This window comes from Eleginops maclovinus, chromosome 2 (genome assembly GCF_036324505.1).
Source record: "Eleginops maclovinus isolate JMC-PN-2008 ecotype Puerto Natales chromosome 2, JC_Emac_rtc_rv5, whole genome shotgun sequence".
Taxonomy (NCBI): Eukaryota; Metazoa; Chordata; class Actinopteri; order Perciformes; family Eleginopidae; genus Eleginops; species Eleginops maclovinus.
This window is the reverse complement of record NC_086350.1, coordinates 24,487,026-24,512,452: the sequence shown is the minus strand read 5'-3', so window position 1 is coordinate 24,512,452 and position 25,427 is coordinate 24,487,026. Positions and strand designations below refer to the sequence as shown.

At 39.9% G+C, this 25,427-nt stretch overlaps 1 protein-coding gene across 1 annotated transcript; it reads left to right on the top strand.

The window, feature by feature from the left end:
* The first annotated feature begins 300 nt into the window (after positions 1 to 300).
* Positions 301 to 24,882, top strand: parvaa (parvin, alpha a). The gene is made up of 13 exons (XM_063910401.1): positions 301 to 614; positions 7,599 to 7,688; positions 10,381 to 10,451; positions 11,964 to 12,066; positions 12,660 to 12,800; positions 15,082 to 15,197; positions 15,320 to 15,378; positions 17,228 to 17,247; positions 17,335 to 17,396; positions 18,669 to 18,737; positions 18,925 to 19,026; positions 22,799 to 22,871; positions 24,200 to 24,882. Exons 1-13 carry the CDS (start codon positions 479 to 481, stop codon positions 24,274 to 24,276), a joined length of 1,119 nt encoding a protein of 372 aa, XP_063766471.1. The 5' UTR covers positions 301 to 478; the 3' UTR covers positions 24,277 to 24,882.
* Positions 24,883 to 25,427: the final 545 nt, after the last annotated feature.

Here is a 25,427-nt window from a genome sequence, read left to right as displayed (position 1 = left end):
ATATTTGTAAGTCTCCTGTTGTTTAACGTGCCAACTGAATTATAGTTACAACTACTTATGTTTTTATGTCTTTTTGTATATTCATGGCAAGAAGGCCTATACACTTTAGCAACACGCTGCAAAGCAAAGCCTTTTGTGGTGCAACTTGATCTTTACTTCCACCTTCTGGGACCCTTACGTTCCTCCTGACACCCCTCGGCCGGCAGCTGAGCTGAGCCTCTTTACGGGTGTGTAGCTGTAGAGCTCCCGCTCCTCCCCGCCACCAGCCAGCAGCAGGAGGCCTCTCACCGGTCCTCCTTCACAGAGGAGGGGCCACACACTCCAGCCAACTTCGGGAGAAAATATGTGGAATTCCGTTTCCGCTTTAGGGAGTGGACGGTGATTTTTTTATTTTACTTGACTTCCAAACAACTTTTACTCCCACACCAACTCGGATAATTTTGTGTTACCTGTCCCGGATTAAACTATCGTGACGACGATGGCTTCTTCGCCTCAGAAGTCCCCGTCCTCTCCGAAGTCTCCGACTCCCAAATCGCCGTCCTCCAGAAAGAAAGACGACTCTTTTCTGGGAAAACTTGGTGGAACTTTGGCAAGAAGGAAAAAGGCGAAAGAAGGTAAAGCGTTAACGTGTGCCGAATAACGTGAAGTCAAGAAGAAATATCTCAGTTAAAGACAGGTCATGGTTAGAGTCCAGTATGTTAACTAATATCCGACATTATCTTAAAAGTGTAGAAATAGTCCCCACAAGTTAAATATTACTAATAATTATAGGCTACGAACACACATCTTAGATAGCTAACACGTTTAGTGCTGATGTATAGACGTAGCCTAAAAGCATACAAAAGAAACACCGTCAACTACAGCGTAGTTAAAGGTAGTGTTTTCGTGGCCGCGGGCTGTGTGTAGCCATGTAAGGAATTGAATCCTCAGGCCTAATGTAATAAGTGAGGAATGAGGCAGAGTAAACACACAGAAGCAGCAGGCTCCTTCAACATTCCCCCCGCTTTCACACAAACTATGTGTAATGGAAATTCAATGAGTGAAGTACTTGAGAGTAAGGGAGCTTGAGACCAATCTGATGTCTGACAATCCGAAGGTTTAACAAGAAAGGTTTGGACAAGAAAAACCGAAATACAAGTATGCAGTCACGTAGTAAGCCACAATTCACTCATCCTGCCCCTATTTATCCTAAACAGGGCAAGCATTCCAATTCTTTATCTGAAGAGGAGTCATTTTGATGGCTCCACAAAGGAAGCTTTATTTCTTGTTAACTGCTTTTGACTTTTTTTTATCTAATTAACTTCACATACTTGAGAGCATTGTCCCAACCCTTAGTCTTATCAGAAATGCACATCTATGTTATGTTTTGAAATGATATATGGTTGTAAGTGATATAAGTGTGGTTCCGATACGTCTTTGTTTTTCTCATGGATGTAAGGTTGAGTCCCACAGTAGGGTCAGAGGTCATGGTCACATACAGTACAGCAGCTGTGGAGCACATAGGGAATTATAGTCTTCATAATGGAAACTTCATTTGACATTACATTCCAAAGTGACTTACAGACTGATGCAGGAACAAGTAAAAAAACTTAAATTAATTAGCATTTTATAATTCCCGGTTCCCTCATCTTAAAGTCAACGCTCTTGTGCTTGTGGTTAGACCCTGAAATAAGGTCTGTGATTAACAACAGTTAGATTTTTACGTTTTATTCTACGACAAAATGTTCACATTGTGATTGTCTGAAACTAGCTACTAAATAAGATTACTACGCGTCATCAAGCTGAAGTCCAACTTTAGCTTAGCGGGTGTGAAACAAAGTATTTTTACTGCAATGGAGTTTGTTTATAGACCAACCAAAGCTTGTTACTTCTGGCAATTCCATGTTTGCTTCAAAATCATAAAGTAGCAACTAAATAAGACTATTAAACACAATCATGCCGAAAGCACGATTCCACCTATAGCTTATAGTGGAGCACATCCATGTGACCAGGATTTGGTTCCTAATGATAGCTTTTGTATAAAATCATAAAGTAGTGTTAATATCCTGCTGAAGAAAATGTTTTAGGTATCAGAAACATGTTTGCCACGGAGCTTATTTTCGGCATTATTCCAAAGTCGAATGGATAAAGACCATTGCTTCTCAACAAGGGAATTCTTGCAATGTTAAATACTGGGTCGGCCTACAAAAAATGTCATCACTCGGCCACTCTACAGTTGCAATAAAACTTGAAGATGCAAACTCGGAACATCAAGAACCCTGCAGGTACATCAGCTTTAAATAAGCCAAACCATAGGTGCTGGTGCATCAGTTTTAAATGAGCTAAACCTCATGGGAACTTTTTTTTTGGTGTAAGTTTTAATGGCCAAATTGCAGGCGGGTTTTCAGTCGGTTACCGAGGATGTGTACACTTTATGCTGTTCTGATACAGAGGGCTGGATTGAACAATTTGTTCCATCCATGTTTTGGTGAGGGTTACTTACATCCCACTTGCAGACAGGAAGTAGCAGCCAAGAGCACAGTGCGTATGCTGGAGTGTGTGATTTAACCATGTCCTGGATGTAGGAAGATGCTGATACATTCACAGAACGGTAGGCCAATACCAGTGTTTTGAAACGGATTCTTTACACCACAGGTAGTCAATGAATGGAGAGGAGGAGCGGTGTAGTGTCTCCTCACTGGCTATAAATCAAAAATACTCCCAACAGTCTCTTTTTAAATGCCCAGTTCAGTTTATAGCCATACAGGGTTGATTCGGAAATACAGCGGACTTCAGAGAGCATATTTTGTTAAAGGCCAGGTTTTATCATCGAAAGAGAAAGGTCTCCTTCAATTGGAAGATTACTTTGTGTCATTCAGGGTACTGTTGCACAGCTGAGCCCCGTTTTATGTTGCCTTTAGCTACGGGACATGCATGCAATCACATTATATTCATGCTGGCTCGGTTTCACTACTTATCCACTGAGTGCTGTGTGTAGGACGCCTGCCGTGTGTTCCACGACTTGATGGAAAACGTGGTCTGTTCACTCATTGATTACATTTAAGTCCTTGTGACGTTTATGGCTGTCGCTGCTTCGTGCTAGGGAGAGAGGAACCTGAGCAAAGACGGGATAAAAAAAAAAGGAAAAGGAGGTAAAGGAAGAGAAAGAGAGCCACAGGAGGGGGTGTGAGATGATATGAGAAGGTCAGAAGGTGTGAGAGCATTAGCGAGGGATGTGCGGACACCAAATGGGTAATCCCAACAGAGAATAAATCAGGAGAGGGAATATGTTATCACATTCCTCTGTGATAATAGAGCATATATAAAATCATATCGGGATCAGGTGGTCTCTTAGTGGAGGATGAGCTGCAGGGGAGAGCGCTGGTCGTGCTAGCCAGGAGAGGATGCTTGAAACAGGGGGACGGAGAAAGACAGACATGGGCTGTGGAGCACTCTGCCCTCCAGGTAGGACATCATTCTGATCTTACATGTAGGCATCACGCAGGTGGCATGTTCCTGAACGATGCATCCATCACTTTTGCTTTTTATTGTTAACCTTAGCGCATACCGTCATTTTATGATATTGGCCCAGAGGGGGAGGAGTGATGTACTGTGAGGACGCCTGTCATTTCTATTCAGGGTGCTAACAGCAAATCAAATCTGCACTGAACATAAACAATGTGTTAATAGAAGCGAATGTTGAGCGAATGCTTTTAACACTCGGGAAAAAAGCAGTCAGTGCCACCATTTACATAATGTTTATATTCCTCATATCAACATGTTTATGACAGTATAGAATCATTATTTTATTTAACGTTCTGTTTGATCTTTTTTCTAGATAAACATATTTTCAGAAACAGGTTTACTGCCAAGTAGGTTAATACAAGAAATTTACTTTGGTCTATTTAGTGCATACAAACACACAGTAAAATCAATTAAATTGTAAGAAAAGGACCTAAATTGGAACTTTGTTAAAAATAATTTGAGAAATATTTACATTAAATATAATTAAATACAAAATTAAGTTACAAAAAAAAGCATTTTATTGCACTATTTTTTGTCATTTACTTTAATGTTAAGAATGATATATTGTTGGATGGGTCTGAGACTCAATATTACCATTGCCAAAACTACACTATAGCTATCGTATATATGACATATGCCATACCAGTATGGAAACACAGCTGGGAAGTGAGTTAACTGCTGCAATACTTTAGCCGTTTCACTTCCTTACTGTATGCAAAACTACCCACCATTCTAAATAAATGTGATCATACTTAAATGCCAGAGTCATAATTACAGTAATAGACTGTGGTAATTGCTACGTTGTTATTTTTTCACAGCTCTACCTCCATATGAGTCTGTAAATTGCCTCCCACAAACTGTAGCTACGGAAATCGAACCCCTTCGTGCATTAATCCTAATGAAACAGCGACCTGTAGTTTGACATAATGTTCTTTACTCTGTTATCCATCCATGAAAAATAGAGTTGTCTCATAACCGACATATGTATTCTTCCATAAATATGCTCCTGTTTTACCAGTGAACAGAAATTGTTGAGTTAAACTTCTGTTTGGGTGTTACATGGAAGGAATTAGCTTATTTAGTTACCCAATTCTAATCTTTTCCTGTAAAGCTGTAAATACCTATGTCACATATGGGGGAACATTTTTTCAATGTACGCCAATTACTTTAAAACTTAAAAACTAAGCTGTCCATTTTAAAGCATTTTGTATTCTGGTATGGTTTCCAAGAGTGTGTCTATTGCTACTCACCTCCTCTGAGCCACTTGTCTGCCCTTCTTTCTCTCCCTGAATCGTCTGTAGCAGGTATTGTCAGTGACTGTGAGTCTATTGATCTATATAAGGTGGTTAAAATGGCAAGGAAAGACTTTTCCTTTTCCATTGTACTCCTTCATACTCAAAATCCTTTTAATGTCACTCACCTGCTTCTAGTCCCCCGTTTCTTTCTTTGTCCACACAACTCTACATCCTCATATTTGGTAGACTATTGCATGCTGTTTTACATTTGATCATATTTGAACAGCTTATGTCTACATTTTAACATGACAGATGGTTCAAAGTTATAGTGAATGTAGAATATTAGTCTAGTTGCCTGCATATTGAACCTGGAAATGTTGAATACACCAACATTTTATGATAGAAACGTATAATATGGGTCCATATAATATGGGCACATAGAAACTGAACTGAAGTGAAACCCAACTTGCATATGTTGGGCAATTTGCACAATGGCATAACTTGCGTTCATTAAAATGAATGGCATAATGGCCTATGTAAAAAATACAGACTTGGCGAATGTGGACAATTTTGGAGTGGTTTTGGGGTTAATTGAGGATTCTAAATCAATTTATGACATTTTCCTGATCAAAAATGGCACCAAAAAAAAGCAGAAAGTGATTATATTTGTACTCTGTGGGCTGACTTTTACTACCATGTGTAATGTTGAGACCATTGGATATAGAGAGCACAAGATGAAAATTATTATATCTAGTGTGGACAATCATTTTTCAAACAAATAGACAATCTGTCCTATCCAAATGAGTCCCCTAAATCTTCCAAATCTACCCAAAATGTATCAAAGTCAGCTCAAAGAGACACAAATCTTGACTTTTTCTGGTTAAAACTGAGAGAAATGGACACAACTTATTCTAATTATACGATACATTTCTTACATAAACCTTTGTTATACTCAACATTTCCGGGTTCACCATAGGACTCTATGAGCCGGCAACTAGACTATTATAACATGACACATAGTTGAAGGTGAATGTAGACTATTGCTTTCTGAAGCCTAAAAGCTTCTCATTACAGACTTCGGAGAATATCTAAGATTGAGGGATTTCAATCTTAGGTACATAAATGTTAACCTGAGGAGGGACCGTTACGTTTATACGACAAGCTTGAATATGGGGTCTCGTTGCCAGACCAGATAGAAGATTTGTCGTTGAATTTCCCTCAAAAAGTTAAGAGACAGCTGGAAGTCAATGGGCATTAGTTTAAGACGTGGCATGAAGCTTGTATCTGCTGTTTTGTAGTGTCTGCTCACCCCACCATCACTTTGCTGTTCAGGTTTTAAGTATTACAAAAATAGGGTCATGGGTTATGTAACTTATGTATAGTTCCCCTTTTGTTGAGGGGAACTGGTTCCAAAACAGTGAAACAAGCTCCAATTAATACCAGGACAGCAGACAGTATACATATCGTCCTTTACAGACTGAAACCCCACTTGCACCTTGGACAATAGAAACAAACAATTCCATTTTCACTTTACCATGTTGCACCAAGAAAGGTTTGGCTTAGTTGAAGCCAACGCAATAACTTACAATGGTTTGGCTCTAACCAATTCCCACGCGTTCCACTCTGTTGTTGTTGAGTGTATCTCTCTTCTAGGCCATACATGCTCCATCAAAAACACAAAAAGAGACACAGAAAGACGACAATAAAAAATGAAGTATCAGCTATTGCATCTACGTGCACCGCAGTCGATGTAGCTTACTTGTTTCTCAACTCTTCTGTGTTGTGGTTTTATACTTTGCATGCAAGATCCTCTCACCCCAGAATGAACAGTGAGGCATGTGTCACTCTATAGGAATATTCTCATACAACCCGGGCGGTGTTATATGCGAGTGTGTTCATGCAGACATACTGCAAATGTAGGGACTTGTGGATAGTGTTGATTGAGAGGATGTTGTTCCAGTGAACACGGAGATATTCACAGGATGTTCACTCCATGCTTTCAGTCTCTCAGACACACACACACACACACACACACACACACACACACACACACACACACACACACACAGAACAGCAGCGATCAAGCCTCCTCAGGTATCTGACACACAGAGAAGAATGGCATGCTGGGCTTCTGTAAAGCCTGCTGAGAAGCAGGAAGCAACACTAGTGTCTGTCAGTCTCACGTCAAGAGGCTCTTCACGGAGCTGCTAATGCTTGTTTGTGGAATCAAAGGAACATTGTCTAGAAATATCTCATTGCAAGCAAGGTTTTCTCTCTTTGTCCCTGCTGATCTGATTGATGGGAGTATTAAGCATGGTTCGGGCTAAACGTGCAGCTCATGGATGGTGGATACATTTGTAATCCTGGTTAATATACTTTTTTTTTTTAATTCCAGGCTTTTTGAATTTGAAATCAATTATTATGGTCATTTATCAAGCAAAAACACTAAGCAGTCACAGTTTTCTTGTTCTAAAATACAAGGATTATTTGCTTCTTTAGTTTTATTATTATAAATTAAATATTGTTGGAATTTCAAACTTCAAATAAAAGAAGAAATGTTAAAACACAATGTAGTTTATTTTAGATTTACTGTCATAGTGCAGAAAATACTCACAACAGCAACTATTATAATATTTCATATAATATGTTATACTACAGAGCTAATGCATTATTTAGTCTGTTAGTTTTGATATTTTTACAGGAACTTTTGAGGAACCGTCTTATTCTTTTATTGTTTGCTATTTATTGAAAATTCTAAGCAATAGAGAAAAGTATTGACAACATTTTTGATTTGTCAACCTGTGCCTCACCTCTACACTGTTTGACCGATTTGATAACTTTTGTACCTTTTCCTCATAGTGTCCGAGCTTCAGGAAGAGGGGATAAACGCCATCAACCTTCCTCTCAGCCCCTCCCACTATGAGCTGGACCCCGAGGACACCATGCTAGGTAAATTGCACTGACCCTACCTGTTCCATACAATCAGCCGAGCTGCTACTCAAATAATGATTTACAAGCCTGTGCTTTAGAATCAGAATACCTGTAACCGTCCCACAGAGGGGACATTCACATTGTTACAGCAAAGAGCCAACGATAGCTGATATAATTAAGATGCATACATAAAAAATATAAAAGTAGAAATTACACATTTTACAATTTACAAAATACACATCCATTACTAGCAACAGTTTTGTGATAGCATCCAGGTGAAAGTATTAGAGGTGTGTGTGTGTGTGTGTGTGTGTGTGTGTGTGTGTGTGTGTGTGTGTGTGTGTGTGTGTGTGTGTGTGTGTGTGTGTGTGTGTGTGTGTGTGTGTGTGTGTGTGTGTGTGTGTGTGTGTGTGTGTGTGTGTGTGTGTGTGTGTGTGTGTGTGTGTGTGTGTGTGTGTGTGTGTGTGTGTGTGTGTGTGTGTGTGGATATACAGTGGGGCAAAAAAGTATTTAGTCAGCCACCAATTGTGCAAGTTCTCCCATTTAAAAAGATGAGAGAGGCCTGTAATTTTTATCATAGGTATACCTCAACTATGAGAGACAGAAGGAGAAATAAAATCCAGGGAATCACATTGTAGGATTTTTAATGAATTAATTGGTAAATTCCTCGGTAAAATAAGTATTTGGTCACCTACAAACAAGCAAGATTTCTGGCTCTCACAGACCTGTAACTTCTTCTTTAAGAGGCTCCTCTGTCCTCCACTCGTTACCTGTATTAATGGCACCTTTTTGAACTCGTTATCAGTATAAAAGACACCTGTCCACAACCTCAAACAGTCATACTCCAAACTCCACTATGGCCAAGACCAAAGAGCTGTCAAAGGAGACCAGAGACAAAATTGTAGACCTGCACCAGGCTGGGAAAACTGAATCTGCAATAGGTAAGCAGCTTGGTGTGAAGAAATCAACTGTGGGAGCAATTATTAGAAAATGGAAGACATACAAGACCACTGCTAATCTCCCTCCATCTGGGGCTCCACGCAAGATCTCACCCCGTGGGGTCAAAATGATCACAAGAACGGTGAGCGAAAATCCCAGAACCACACGGGGGGACCTAGTGAATGACCTGCAGAGAGCTGGGACCAAAGTAACAGAGGCTACCATCAGTAACACACTACGCCGCCAGGGACTTAAATCCTGCAGTTCCAGACGTGTCCCCCTGCTTAAGCCAGTACATGTCCAGGCCCGTCTGAAGTTTGCTAGAGGGCATTTGGATGATCCAGAAGAGGATTGGGAGAATGTCATATGGTCAGATGAAACCAAAATAGAACTTTTTGGTCAAAACTCAACTCGTCGTGTTTGGAGGAGAAAGAATGCAGAGTTGCATCCAAAGAACACCATACCTACTGTGAAGCATGGGGGTGGAAACATCAGGCTTTGGGGCTGTTTTTCTGCAAAGGGACCAGGACGACTGATCCGTGTAAAGGAAAGAATGAATGGGGCCATGTATCGTGAGATTTGGAGTGAAAACCTCCTTCCATCAGCAAGGGCACTGAAGATGAAGCGTGGCTGGGTCTTTCAGCATGACCATGATCCCAAACACACCGCCAGGGCAACGAAGGAGTGGCTTCGTAAGAAGCATTTCAAGGTCCTGGAGTGGCCTAGCCAGTCTCCAGATCTCAACCCCATAGAAAATCTTTGGAGGGAGTTGAAAGTCCGTGTTGCCCAGCGACAGCCCCAAAACACCACTGCTTTAGAGGAGATCTGCATGGAGGAATGGGCCAAAATACCAGCAACAGTGTGTGAAAACCTTGTGAAGACTTACAGAAAACGTTTGACCTCTGTCATTGCCAACAAAGGGTATATAACAAAGTATTGAGATGAACTTTTGTTATTGACCAAATACTTATTTTCCACAATAATTTGAAATAAATTCTTTAAAAATCCTACAATGTGATTTCCTGGATTTTTTTTCTCATTCTGTCTCTCATAGTTGAGGTATACCTATGATAAAAATTACAGGCCTCTCTCATCTTTTTAAATGGGAGAACTTGCACAATTGGTGGCTGACTAAATACTTTTTTGCCCCACTGTATATATACACACACACATATATATATATATATATATGTGTGTGTATATATATATATATATATATGTGTATTGCACATTAGTAGTGTTGCACAACAAGGGTGTTATATTCTTTGTTGTTGTGTGTGGGGGTTTACCCGTGGCCTTGGTGGTTGTACAGCCTGACTGCTGCAGGACAAATCACTCGAATACCGTGGCCATCATTTTGGCTAAAGGATCTTATTAGCTAACTAAATATGTGTACAAGCGATGTCCCAGGAACTGATAATTCGATAACAAAGACAATGTCAATAGGTAATCATACTTGTTTTCATACCACAGTAACCGTAGTACCCGTACTGGCACGGCTTAAGACGACGTCCCTTTTCCACAAGTTTCTAGTAACATGACATCCCAAGTTCATACACAACAGTTGCTTTCTTTATCTACTATATGCCAGGAAATGCACCGGTTTAAGAAAAGTTGAAATGTGAAAGGGTTATACAACTCATGTACAGACTAAATTTATGAATACATGTTGTTTTTCTTATGAGTTCTGTTGCTCTTCTTCCTTTAACACAAAGGAATATAATACTCCTTCTCAGTCCTCCCATTTAATCTGTTTCTCTAAATCCCTTAGAGGAGAATGAAGTGCGCACCATGGTGGACCCCAACTCCAAGAATGATCGCAAACTGCAGGAGCTCATGAAGGTAAACCACCATTTATCTGGGTACATTTAGAATTGAATAGAGCGGCATCCCTTCATTCAAACCTGAGGTGGCTGCTTGGTGCGGTGGAACAGGCATCAGCTGTAGGAACAATCAAATGTGACATTGGTGAGCAAACACAGGATTCAAACAGGCAAGGTTTCAGATAGGGCCATCACTACAGTCCCAGTTGGACAGACATCCTCACTATTTGCTACTTAAATTCCAGTAAAAATCTTGGAAATGACTGGAATGCAGCAATTCATAGACATGCAGCTGGACTAACAGCACCACATCAGAAGTAATGGGTGTTTTCATGCGCCAAGCTTTAATGCATGACAACATGAGTGCAGCCGCCGTCAACTATCTGCTGGGCTCCTACGTAATATGTAGAGCCCGCGGCGAACAACCACGCACCATAAACAACAGAAAAACACAGAATGAGACTGTTTTTGTTATTTCCCTTGTGAGAATCTCTTGAGTTTTGCTGTCATATTTGGGCCGAGCTCTGCAAGCAAAAAAGCCAAGAGTAATTTTCATGATTTCAAAATGACTCTTTAAGATGTACTGACAGCACAAAGTCAAACTCAAACTCATAATACAGTTCATTAAAGGTCCCCTATTATGCAAAATGCACTTTTTGCTGTCTTTTATACATAAATATGTGTAGTATTTCAGAAATAATGTTGGACGTGGTTTTGAACATAATATGGGGTTTAATCACAGCAGCGTTTAGCTGAGTTTCTCCGGTGGAAACTTGTCTCCTCAGACAGAGAGCTGCATGACTCTGCAAAGGGGCGTGTCCAGCTTCAGCTCAGCTCAAATTTAAAGCAACAGTCACATAATCAGCACTCCAGGAACAGGGCTGAAATAGAGGGGGATGAGGCATTCTACAATGGGGGATCTGTTTGGTATTTTGAGCAAAACAACTTGGAGTTATTTTTGTTCTAATGCCATGCAGAGCTTTTCAATTGGAGAACATTCCCCTCCCATTTTATTGATTTTCAAAACTTTAATTTACTTGAGTTATTATCTGTAAAACAAGAAGTATATGACGGGGTATTGTCTTCTGCAGATACTCAATGTTTGATCAGCCGGTTTGAGATGAGGGGCAAAAATGTTTAATCTGAACATTCTTAAGGAAAGACATCCCACACTGCACCTTGGCCAATAATAATAATTCAAACAAAAATAATAAAAATGTCTCACTTCTGTACATAGCACTTGCATTTACAGTGGTTTGGCTTCTTGAACCCTAATGCACTCACAGGATTCGTGCTGTTTTTAAATATGTTTCTTCATGGTTGAATGCAATAATTGTAAGTCTCTTTGATTCAAAGCATCAGCTAAATGAAATATAATGACTTGTTAAGTTTACAAGGTTATTAGTATTTACTCTGAACTAATTACTTTATGATTATTCTTTATTTCACATCATTACATTCAAAGAAAGCTCTCAAGCTTATTTAACAGGTTTTAATGATGAGTAAATCGTCTTTTATTCTGCCTGTGTAGGTGTTGATCGACTGGATAAACGATTGTCTGGTGGGGGAGAGGATCATTGTGAAGGATCTGGCTGAAGATCTGTACGATGGGCAGGTCCTGCAGAAACTATTCGGTGAGCAGTTACTTATGATGCTTTTTGTGAATTTCATTCCCTGTTGGGTGTTATATAGGTTTTTGTTTACTTTTGTCTACATGTTTTTTTCTGAAAAGCCACATTTAGACTATTTTTTTTTTAACTTCTGTGACATGGTGACATCACTAGGTAACAAACCACGCTTGTATTGGCTAGCCCTCATTCACTTGTACTTGATAGGCTAAGGGGCGGGACATCTCTAAGTGGTTGACCAATCACAACAGAGCCAGCCAGCTAACCAATCAGAGCAGACTGGGCTCTGGTTTCAGACAGAGGGTGAAAGAGGTGCTGCAGCACAGGCAGTATGAGAAAAACAAAGAGCTTTTTGAACATTAAAGCATGGAGACATGTCAGAGTAGAGACAGAAAATACAAATATGAATGGAATGTGTCCTCTGTAAACTACTAATGTTGAGAAAAGCCGCTGAGACGCGTAACTAAAGTTGTGCTGTTATTGATTTTGATATTTTCACAAAGAGGCAATAATTAAAGGTGAATTTGCATTAACCTTCTTGAAAGCACATCTGTTCGTATAAAGCAGATCAATAATACATTTTCTGTCTCGTTCTTCAGAGAAGCTGGAAGGAGAGAAACTGAACGTGGCCGAGGTGACCCAGTCCGAGATCGCTCAGAAACAGAAGCTGCAAACGGTGTTAGAGCGCATCAACGACTCCCTCAAACTCTCTACCAGGAGCATCCGCTGGAATGTGGACTGTAAGTTGTTCCTTTCTGAAACCGTATTGCTGTAAACTTGTATTGTGTACTTCGAAGGCCTGTCCGTGAAAATATTGTCTTGACATGAAACCGGTCCGTGGCACCAAAAAGGTTAGGGACCATTGATCTAGACTACTGAAAAAAATCAAGTAAAGAATAAATGTACTTAGTTAAAAGTACAATTATTTGTAATAAAATATACAGTAGGTATGTTAAAAAATGTCAAGTATTACATGCACAGGTGGAGGAATATTAGCAAAAAACATGTTTCTAAATGCTCTCTGTTTTCTTAGATGGTAGCATGTGATTGTTCATAACAGATACTAATGTAGGTTACCCAGTGTTCTCCATGTGATCCGAGGCTTTTTTCACAAAAGCCCGCAGAATATATTAAGACGGTTATTTTTAATGGCCCTTTTATCTGTCACAGATTAATAAATACTATGAGGCTTTCGGCACCTTTCCCTTTTACTTGTGTAATTTGCTTTAACATGTATGTGAGATATATAAGAGCAAGGTAGGGGGGTATGTGGGCCACGTGGCTAAAGAGCGCATTACTGTATGAGCGGGGTAGAAATATGGATGACATGATGGAGACACAGAAAGCTTTGAGATTACAGAATTGATTTTGTGAGAGCAGTGCACTAGAGAGAGGCCGTATCAAATGAATTTTATTTCAAACCAAATAATATGACATTCTTTAAAGGCACCTCTGGTACAACGTTGTCTTTGAAAGCTATTTGTGTGAGATGTCTTAAAAAAATGCTAAAGAGCACGGTGAATAACACGCAATGTCATTGATTTCGCGGTCCTTTTATTTGAGGAGCTCTCTTTTAATCAATTCACTTTTGTTTGTCCCTTCTTTCATTCCTCACTCAGGAGCTTTAGAAAAACACTCTCTCCTGATGTGTCTTATTTGGATCCTCTTATGCAGTGAGGATCTAATAGTTTTTTTTAAAGGCTTTCAGCTTGCTTTCTGTGATTTGGACACTTAATTGATCCTGATTGTGTACCCAAAGGTAAATCCTATTTGTTCGCTTGACTAGAGACATGTCGCTCCGTGTGTCTCGCTGACCTGCTCCTTATGGATGACTTTAGGCTGAAGACGCTCTTCAGAATTTGTTCTTAATTTTCTGTATTTTTGTGACTTTCTTTGATGTCACTTCAAGGCAACTTTTGGCATCTTGTGTCTGTATTTACCATTGAAGGAATGTGACCTTGCCACATAAAACTTTTCAGAATGTTTGGAAGAATGAAAAGTGACTGAAAATATTTTGCTATTTGGCGACCCATTTCATACAGAATGGTATTGAGTCTTTATTATTAGAATACTAAAATAATTTTTAAATGTATTAGTAAGTGGGTAGCATTGCTCCCTATAGAGTGGTGCAGTGTTGATGTATTTTGTATTCTGACTTGGGAATTGGCATTCGAAGTAATCTCTCAACAAAAAGCAATTGGATTTTCCATTGGATTTTGGATTCTTGCGTTAAATGATATATGTTGCAAACAAAGGTAAATGGTACTTACAAATGCCAGAAGTAAAAACCTAACGTTAGGCTATCAACAAACCATATCGCAGTCGCATGACTTTACGCCACTAACGCTAAGCTAAAGGAGGCTAATTTTCGCATGATGGCGTTTTGTTGTCTTATTTAGCCATTTTACTTATTTAGGGCTCTTTAGCCACATTAATGTTCCCGACCCTCTCTTGTATACGTATATAATATATATGCTAAAGCTAAAGACATAAGTAAAAGGTGATGTGATGGAACGTATTACTATGAAGTCAGATGAAAAAGGGCAATTATTGGCTACATTTGCTGTTGTTCTCATCTCACTAGAGTGGTGCCGTGTTTTTAATGAGGATCCAGGAGTTATAATCCCAAGGGCTTCCTTGGTAAAAAGCAATGGTGTTTGTCCATTGTAATTTTGAAATATTGATCCTGATAACCCCTGCTAAGCTAAAGGCGGCTAATTTTAGTAGCATCATTAAGCTATTCGTTAGCAACTGCCATTTTTTAAACACATAGAAGCTCCAGACATCCACCTGTGTGGTATTTTATGTCGTTGAACAAAACGTTCAAATCTAGTAATTTAACCATCTAACTCTTTCCTGTTTTTTACGACTCATCTCCCCACTGTTGTGTTATTGCATTCAAGACAGCATTTCCATTTATATAACCCTGAATGTACATACAGGCATGGAACCACCATGTCATTCATGTTATTTGCTCTATAACTCATATTTCTCTATCATTCTGGTGCTCTTCTTTCTTAGCGGTTCATGCTAAGAGTATCGTTGCCATCCTGCACCTCCTTGTGGCGCTGTCTCAGCACTTCAGAGCTCCAATCAGACTGCCTGATCACGTTTCTATTCAAGTAGTAGTCGTCCAGGTGGGTGTTACCTTGTTTAAGTATGACAGTACAGTATTTTACTTACCTCAGGTGCCAGTACATTTGTCATAACCCTTGGAATACCAAAAAATCCCAAATGAACATCCTTTTGTGTCTTACAGAAAAGAGAGGGCATCCTTCAGTCCAGACAAATTCAAGAGGAGATCACTGGCAACACAGAGTGAGTACGCTTTGATGCTGACTTATTCCCACCCCTCACAGGGTCTGCGTAGCTGTTGACAGACATTAGTGCTCCCAACTGGACCCTTTTACTAAACATTTTGACCTTAACAAACCGTTAAAGTCTGCCAGTCTTGATAGCAGAGCTAACATTTGCATCACTGCTGCTAGATTCAGTCTGTGTGTGTTTTTAAAAAACACTGACATTTTCGCCTGAGTTTCCTAACATTGGGGTTGATGTTGCTTCATTTATAATTAATGTTTGGGATTTTTTTACTTATCAATTTGTAGTTCTCTCTTCTCCTTTCCTCTACTTTTGTCCCTGACTGATAGTGTGTGTGTGTGTGTGTGTGTGTGTGTGTGTCGAGAGCAGAACCCCGCCCTTCAGAAACAGAGCAGGGGCAAGAATGTGAACGGCAATGCAATGCAGTGGACACTGAAATGTGCTCCTAAGCGTTTAGTTATTTAATAAAAGAGCAACTGTTCAATCTGAAAATTGACAACAGATAGATTCCTTCAGTTGTGATTTGGCGCTATATATCATTTTGGGGGGGGCGTGGGGCTCTGTTCCCCCGGGGGTGCAACTAAGACAATGGTGGGGGAAACACTGATATATGTTTCTGTATTTGTACATGTACAGTATGTGTACGGATGGATGGATGGATGGATGGATAGATAGATAGATGGATGGACAGGTATACATGCCACACTTTCACATCACTGCTGAAATATAGATCGGGGTTTTGTGCTGTGCCACCAAAGAAGACCAACATTTCCACGCCTTTTCAAATTCCATTTGCAGGAATAACTATATATAAACAGTATATATTCACACACACACACAATATATATACGCTCCATACCGCGCCTTTTAAAAGAGTGAAGACAATTCCAAACTGTGACCTTGAGCATTTGCGTTTCTGCAAACACTGTGCTTAAGGTGGAGACATTCTGTGCAATGATAAATATACAACCAGCATTTCAACAACATATGTGATGGCACCCTTAGCTGAAGAATTAGACTATTTAAAACACACACACACACACACACACACACACACACACACACACACACACACACACACACACACACACACACACACACACACACACACACACACACACATTGTCTTCCTTTGAGGCTGTCCTGCAGCCTGACAGCAGCAACAAGGGAGATAACAGTAGACCAACACACACATGCACACACATTTTGTCATGGTAGGTGGATACATTGTGTGACAGAGGAAATACGGTTATTACCACACCACCAGGAACATTGCCCAGACCTGCCTGCCTTAGCCATCACGGGTGTGTGTGTGTGTGTGTCTGCCATTTCTTGCTGGCCTGCCCGCCGCGATATCCCTTCCTCGGGGACACTCACACTGCGGTGTTCAGTCCTCTCCAAAAACCACCTGACCCTTTCCAAAAAAAACACCCTCCACAGTGCTCACATTGTAATAATAAAAGAGAGGCCCCTCCATTCCCATAGAACGCCTGCATGTCTTCATTCATTGTATCAACACCACACTGTATTGTTGAGATGATTGCATTGTGCTACAGTTTGTGTCATTGTTAAAGTCCCAGTGATGATACCCAGGTTATAGGAATACCCAAGGTGTACCTGTGGTTATTGTTAATCAAATTATGATACCCTAGCTACATTATTGTTTTGTCATCTCTGAGACATAATCCCTTCATTCTCTACATTCCTCTGTGATTGAACTGGAAGCACCGTCCTCTTTTTCCATTGTTTTGTATGGATATTCCAGCTTTTGTTAATGAGCAAATACTGCTTCGGTGTGTCCATTTAAAAAAAAATAATAATTCTGATGTTTTTCTCTTTTCCGCAGGGCTTTCTCTGGCAGGCACGGTATGTAGAACAGTGTATTGAACAATATTTTTCCCATGAATATCGACAATATTGGGACAATTATTTATGTTGTTTGTTTTCTTACAGAGCGTGATGCTTTCGACACCCTGTTTGACCATGCTCCGGATAAGCTGAATGTTGTCAAAAAGGTACAGAGGCTTAGCTGTGGCAATCTGGAATTGAGCTTCCTTGTTTGTTGCCATTATGGCGATCTGATGGAGAAATGGCAAATACATCACATTTGAAAAATCAGGTCTTATCTAGGAAAAGCATCATCTGTTGAAGCAACTTTTTATAGTGGCCAAATGGTGATACTAGAACTTACTTGACTTGACATTATTGTGCCCAAACATAACAACAAACATACTTTTAGAATCCACCAAAACACTTTATTTAAAGGTCCCCTATTATGTAAAATGCACTTTTTGATGTCTTTTATACATAAATATGTGTCCCCGTTGTTTAAGGAGTCGTAAAAGTGGCTGGCTTTACATTGAACTCCTGGCAACGTCCCGTCCACGTGACCCCTCCAAACCTACCAATATACAGTCGGCGAGCTGAATCCACTCTTTGTTGGAAGTAATAAGGTCTGCGTTTACATTAGCAAGCCTTAATGGAGCAAAGACTCAGAGCTAACGCTTGACTTGAGAGAATATGTGTAATATAAAAAGGTACTGTCGTTGATAAACCCCGAGAGAGAGACGCGTTTGAGCTCCATACTGTTTCAGAAATAATGCTGGATGTGGTTTGAACATAATATGGCGTTTAGTCACGACAGCGTTTAGCTGAGTTTCTACTCCCGTAGAAAACTTTCACAGAGGAGAGATCATGATGCTGCAAAGGGGCGTGGCCAGCTTCAGCTCAGCTCAAATTTAAAGTGACAGTCACAGAGTCAGCACTTCAGGAACAGGGCTGAAATAGAGGGGGATGAGGCATGCTACAATGGGGGATCTGTTTGGTATTTTGAGCAAAACACTTCACAGACAAGTTTTGTATAGATATGGCCCTACAATATATTGTTCAAATATAGCATAATAGGAGACCTTTAAATGATTTAGTCCTTAACGTTTTTAGATGTGTTAAAAGCCGAAACCAGAGTTCTTTCTAATTTTTGACCGAGCGGAGATCGACCGTGACGCTGCAGATTGGAGGCGGGGCTTAAGGAAAACAAAAGATAAGTTTATAGTTTGAAAATAAAATATGTAATATATGTAAAATAATTGATGTGACAGTGGTTACGACCACCAATATGGTTGCCAAAGGCTAAGTCGTCGATGCCACATTACTGACTAGTGTTTTGTTTTTTAAATGTATGCATTTCTACAAGGTGTGTTTGTGTGTGCATGTCTTTGCATTTTCATTCCTGTGATATCTGAAATGTTGCCAGCTTCTTAGACAATCCTTTCTTTGTGTTTTCTCAGACATTGATCACTTTTGTGAACAAACACCTCAACAAGCTCAACCTAGAGGTGTCTGAATTGGACACACAGGTACTTCACACACCTACATATAAACGCAGGGAAACAATATATATACTGATGCTTGAGTAAACACATATTTTGTAAAGCATGTCCATCACGACATGTTTTTAATGGAGACCTGGGACTATGCCATGTATTGAACTAATTATTGCTATTAATCCATTCTAAAGTTTACATCACTGTCCTTCTCTCTCAGTTTGCAGACGGTGTGTATCTGGTGTTGCTGATGGGGCTGTTGGAGGGATACTTTGTACCGCTCTACAACTTTTTCCTAACACCAGAGAATTTTGACCAAAAGGTAAAGTATGATTTATCTTTCTATGTCCCTCAGAGGGCAGTCACATGACTTCAACCTTATTTTAAAGAGACAAGTTGAGCAGGAGGAGTGGAATGAGATAAATGTACAATGTTTCAACCAAATATGGTCAGTGCAGCACCAAGGACATACTTGGTACTAGTATATTTCATGCTTGTTTGATTTAATGAAGGGTGTATTAATCTTTGAAACTCAAGATCTTGGTTGAAACTACTATATTGACTTATTCATGTAAGTTTTGGGTCAGATTGGGTCAAAGCTGCTTTTGAGTACAGGGCCAAAAAAAGTGTCTCAATGCATATCTTTCTCTTCTTTTCTGATTATGTTTGTGTTACATCTGTTGCTTTACACAACAAATAAGAAAGCAGCTATGGCCTTTGTGGGGTGGGCCTGGTTCCCTTGTAACAAGACAGCATGAATTCCTCAATATGTACAAATGCTACTTTTTTGGAGGCTGTGTCTTGGACAAGCAAGCATGCGGACTTATTCTAGTAATCTCAACCATATTAATTAATACAATCTCTAATATTTGAGATCTATTGAGTAGTGCAGTGATGATTGTGTAGGCCGACATGGAGTTAGCATCACAAGGGCTCCCTCGACAAAAAGCAATGTTTTGGGGGTTTTTTGGACTTGGAAGATTGAAAAAATAAGCTTTGTGGCACAAGCGTTTGTGATGCTTACACATTTTGTTCAGCAGGATAATCTCCACATATTAACAGAAAAGTAATGCTGGAAGCTTACGCTATAATCAAACTACCTCATCATCATATGACTTCACGTCATGACTGCTAAGCTAAAGAGGCTAATGTTCGTCGTGACGATGTTTAACAGTTTCATTTATTCTCTTGTTAGCAAATGCTGTTTTGATGACGCATAGAAGCTTCAAACATTCACGACTGTGGTCCTTACTGACACATGTTATGTCATGTATAAAAACAATAAACCACAGACCGTCAGTCCTTTTACCAAAACACTATTAAAAAAACAATTGACTTTAAAACAAAGAAACCCGGAAGTACTAGGATTAAGATCCCGTAGACCGTATGGTCCGGACCCATGTTTGGTCTTGACCTATAGTTTGAGAAACACCCTTGAATTAATACTTCATTTGTGAGGAGCCTGAACACTTGGAGCCAGGACTCTCCTCTCAATAGCCGGGTAAATGCCATCCGTTTACCCCAGAGCCCATTCAGTGCCGCGCCATCTCCCCACTCTATTGGCCTCTGTAGTACTATGGTATTCTGAACAGGCAATCTGAGGAGACACCACAGTAGCCTTTTGTTTGGGTCTTGGCCAGCGGCTGCTGCCAAGATGCGGAGCAGAATGGCCATCAGTGCTACATTGTACACAACTGCTCACACACACACACACACACACACGCACACACACACACACACAGAGACACTCCTGGCCCAAAAACCCAGGCACCAGCCCCACAGCATCTGTAATCTGCTTTTGCACAGGGAAACACTGGAGTGGTGTAGTGGCTCAGCTCTATTACTGCGGGGGGGGGTGTGTGTGTGTGTGTACTTGCATGCATATCGATGATATACCAGAGGTTGGCTGTAAAAAGTAGCACAAGGCATCAAGAAAGCACTCCTTCTCCTGCTCAGTAGATCTCTATTTAAGGCTCATTCTCTTCTTTTCTTTTTGACTGTATTAGAGAAGACTAAGGTCACGCTCTCCACACAATAAGCCCTTGTTGGGCAAAGCTTTTAGTACCTCACAGCAGGGTGACACACACACACAGATACAATGAGCCGAGAATAGAAAACATCTTTTAACTCTTTCTTTCTCTTCCCTCTGATCACTTCTCCTCTCCCTTACACTTTTAATCAAGTCAGATTTGCTTAAATATCTTTCCTGGTTCCCCACACATAAATGTACCTCTGCTTGGTATTTAAATGGTCGTAAATGTCAGCCCCAAGGAAGTGAACCAGGCTTTGCAGCAAATTTCCTTACTGGCCAAATGGGGTTCACTTCAACTTCCGTTCTAATCCAACGTTGTTGGGATCAAAAACAACTTTTTCCAATTGGTTTACGTTGGGAAAAAGACGTATGTATATCAGCAGGATTTTCTTTTTTGACGTAAATCAACTTCACAAGACAAACACTTGAAGCCGGTTATTAAAATCATTAGAGCCTAAATGTTGTAAAATCTAGTTATTTTCACGGTCCATTCATTTGACTGAGCTGACACCAGCCGTGACGCTGCAGGATTAGATTAGAGACAGGCCTTAAGGAAAAATCATAAGTGCGCATACTGTATAGAGTGGTGCAGCAATAGGTCCTATAACCAGAAAATGATTAAGCACTTTACCACTTCCGTTTCCATCACCTCAAACTCAAGTGTTTGATGCAAGTGTTTGTGGTGAGATGCCTTAAATATGGTCTGTGTTTTAAACAAGCTACAAGAGATTTTCCCACTTGTCAATGTCAACTGAATCTTCTGTGTGTTATGAAACAGCGGTTACTAACAGGCAACTAATTAAGACTACTAAACAAGCATCATGCCAAACACAAGCCCGCCTTTAGCTTAGCAATGGAGGCGCACAGCCATGCGGCCAGGGTAAAGTGAGTTTTAGTAGAGGGCCTTGCATTTCACACCTAGACTTTCAGTAGTGTCCTGAATAAATCCACCTCTTAGTAACATTATTATGACGTCAGGGCTATATAAAACCAGCAATATTAAACAGAAACGCAGAATAACAGGGCATTTTAAGCCACAAGGCATGCACTGCTGATTCTGAAGGCCTCGGAGCAGATTTCTTTGACCCAGCAACACATCCTGGCTGAAATATGATTGGTTAAAAGCTCCAACATTGACAACCATTAATGGACGCAGCGCAACACAGAGAAAAGCTATAAAATGAAGACAATAGACTATTAGAAAAGATGTAATACATGTTATGGATACAAGTATATTAAAACGTTAGTCAGTGATTCTGATAGTGATTAGGCCAGCAGTGACGGCCCACCACTGAGTAGTTTATAATCTAACAGTAGTTTTTCACTTCCGGCAAATCCATTCCCGCTTTCGAAATTACAAAGTGGTGTTTAATATGTGGAGATTATCCTCTTATCCTCTGGAATATGTGCAAGTATTATAAACGTGTTTACCACAGAGCTAATTGTCTGCAATGTCCCAAAATCCAATGGACAAATCCCATTGCTTTCTGACGAGGGAGCCCTTGTGATGTTAACTTCCAGGTCAGCCTACAAAAAACATCATCACTGTACCAACCAATGGGCCCAGAAATGAGTATTTATGTTCCCGAGAGTCAGGTCATTTTGGCTCCATGCGCCACTGTGCAGCTTTCATAGGAATGAACTGTGACCTTCTTCCAATGCTGTATCCAGCGCTATGGCATCATTAATCATGTCCACCATACATACATACTCTTGCACTTGTAATGGCATTAAAAACCTGTCGTGTAGCAACTGTATCAATCTCTTGGAGTTTTGAGATTTTTGATTGACTCTGCTGACATGTATCCATTAATAATTGAGAGGGTGAGTGTTTGAGCAGCTGCTGAAGGCTTATGGTCTTACAGCGCAGGGCAGTGTTGTGTTTGCCACCACAGGAAGCTGTGGTCGCACGATTGAATCGACCCACAGTGTATTTTGGGATTTAGCAACCAGTGTCCATGTTCTGTTATCAGCGAGGAGCTTTGTGTGATTGTATGTGTAAAGTTTAGGTCGGGTGTGGTTGTGTGGTATTCATTAGTACTAAAAGCTTTTCTCTCTGCAGGTCCACAACGTCTCCTTCTCCTTTGAGCTGATGCAGGACGGAGGTCTGGAGAGACCAAAACCCCGACCAGAGGGTAGGATGCACATTTAATTGGGGATATCAACTTTTTTTTGCCCAATCAAAGTATTTTGTTTTTCAGAATTGATATGATATTTTCCTGTTACCTGTTGATACTGATAGAGTCCATTTAGCTGTGGAGAGGAAGGAGTATGATACCCAGAGTACAGCCGGCAGCATCACCTGTTTAGTAGACTTTAGGCTACAGACAATATCAACATACATTGCATCAATTTTCCGGCAGCTCGGACAAAAACTGCATCCCTTAGAGCTTTCATGGACAGAATAATAAGGCGGCTGTGGCTCAGGGGTCCATTAGCAAGATGCTAAATCCTGAATTGCTTCCCTAGGCATGTCTACGGTGTTGAAGTGTATGTAAGTTGCTTTGGATAAGAGTGTAAGCTAAATAACATGTAATGGTACACAAAGGTCTAATCTATAATTACAAGCGTGTCTCATTCAGCCGCTTCACTGCATTATACACCAAAACAACTATCTGTATTAGTTTTTCAGAAAAATCTTATGCTTTACTTTGGCTTGACCTTATTATATGATTCACATTATGCTCTCTCTGGGAAAGCAATCCCCATACACATCAAATCTGACAAGTGCTATGGTTGCTTCTCCTGCTGGATAGATAAACCATTGCAACTGGTTTCCACACGTGGTCCTAAGGGACTATTTAGCCCTGCTAAGACCTGATTTTAGCCAAGTAAACAGAAGAGGCCCAGCGAGGATCTCTATGTTCTCACTGGATCTGTGTTAATTAATGAATAATGTCAGAATATGCTTCAAATAAGCCACTATTAAGCAGGGTTGACAACAATCCAAAACATTAAGCAACCGCAGGTCTTCAGTCAGAACAAAAATGTCGACTTGAAAATAACAAAAATTGGGCCTTCGGATAGCTCACCTTGTTGAGTTGGCGGCCCATGTTCTGGGGCTCAGTCCCCACTGTGGAGGACTTGGTTTTGATTCTGATCTGGGGATTTATCATCCCCTTTATCTCCCCAGTTCAAATCTGTTGCTATGATAAAAGCACAAGATAACAAAAAGATATCTTAACAAAAATGAAAATATAAATAAAAATGTCCAACATGTTTTGAAAGTTGCTATGTTCACCAGTACATGACTGTTTTCAATCTTTCTACTTAAATACACTATTTATACATTTAATCAATCACGTAGCTTCCATTAAATGTTCAACATACTGCTTATAATAAATAAAAATGTGTTATTATACATTTATCTACATAGTATTGATGTTAACCTTAGTCTGAGCTCCAAGAAATGTCTATATATAAGTTATTATTACTAATTTCTCTGTTGTTTTTGTTTCTCCAGATATAGTGAACTGCGACCTTAAATCCACACTGCGCGTCCTCTACAACCTCTTCACCAGGTACAGGAATGTGGACTGAGCACCACAGGAGGCAACTTTATCTTATGGACCACATGTTTTTCCTTCTATTGGTTGTATCTTCATTTATCTGAATGCATGCTTCACATTCCTTGTTTGATAATGTACCACAGAAATCTGTATATTTTTTAATGTATCCTTCAAAGACACAAAATGTTTGACTTTTTAATGTAAATTGGACAATGCTATACAGACATCTAAATACGTTTTTTAATGTGAAGTCATAAATAATTCTGTAAGGATTTTTGTCCCCCTGCATTGATATCATGAAAGGGAGATTTAAGATGCGTATCTTTTTAATTCAGAAAAGAAAAGGTTTAACTGTATTTATTGTACATTTTGATACACTTGTTTAGTCTTACTTACCCATGTTTGCCTCTCTGCTCTTGTTTATGTCATTAATAAGTGCCTTTATTTTAAACATGTGAACACTACAGTATGCACTGCTTTGCTCCAAAGTTGTCTTAACGTTCCAGATTTATTTTGCAAGTGTGGAGTGACATTTCAATATTTGACCAAAAGTCTGTTGTCCTTACTGTAAAACACATAACAACTTTACTCCGCAGGAAACCCTGTCTTGTGTATGATTAAAGTCAACATTCTATAATCTCTTTTCTTTTGGTGGTTTAATTCACCTTAAGCTCCCTTCCCTTTTTATCCACTTTCGATTCGGACATGTGTTGGTTCTTCTGGTTAACACCAGCGTTGTAAACAAATAATTTAATTGAGGATTATTTACAGCTACAGGAATTATTTTACACTACCACATTAATAGTCTTTGAGTGACTTGGAGGATGAGACATGGAAATGCCTTAAAATCTAATTTAAGGACACTTTTAATCTGCGTCTGTGGTATAGATGGCTCCGCTATGAGGAACTACAAAAAGTAAAGAAGCACATTGGCCAGACATCAGACTCCATACTAAAGCATATCATCGTTTTTTTTAAAAAAACAACTTATCACGGAGACCAAATCCATTAATCAGTCTGTGGGCTATTGTAAGAAATGTTCTTTTATTCGAAGCCCAGGAGTCGATTTAAAAGAACACGAAGTGAAGCTCCTCTTATAAGTTTTAAAAGGGGTATTTAATAAAAGGATGCAGCAGTAGGTTTTACAAAAGTTTCACAGCTGTGGCTCAATAGTCCGGTACA

Excerpts from the sequence above, each read along its gene's own strand:
- parvaa (XM_063910401.1), top strand. The coding sequence starts at position 479 with ATGGCTTCTTCGCCTCAGAAGTCCCCGTCCTCTCCGAAGTCTCCGACT. Across the intron at positions 7,689-10,380 it reads CCCCGAGGACACCATGCTAG|AGGAGAATGAAGTGCGCACC; the intron begins GTAAATTGCACT and ends TAAATCCCTTAG. Across the intron at positions 10,452-11,963 it reads AACTGCAGGAGCTCATGAAG|GTGTTGATCGACTGGATAAA; the intron begins GTAAACCACCAT and ends CTGCCTGTGTAG.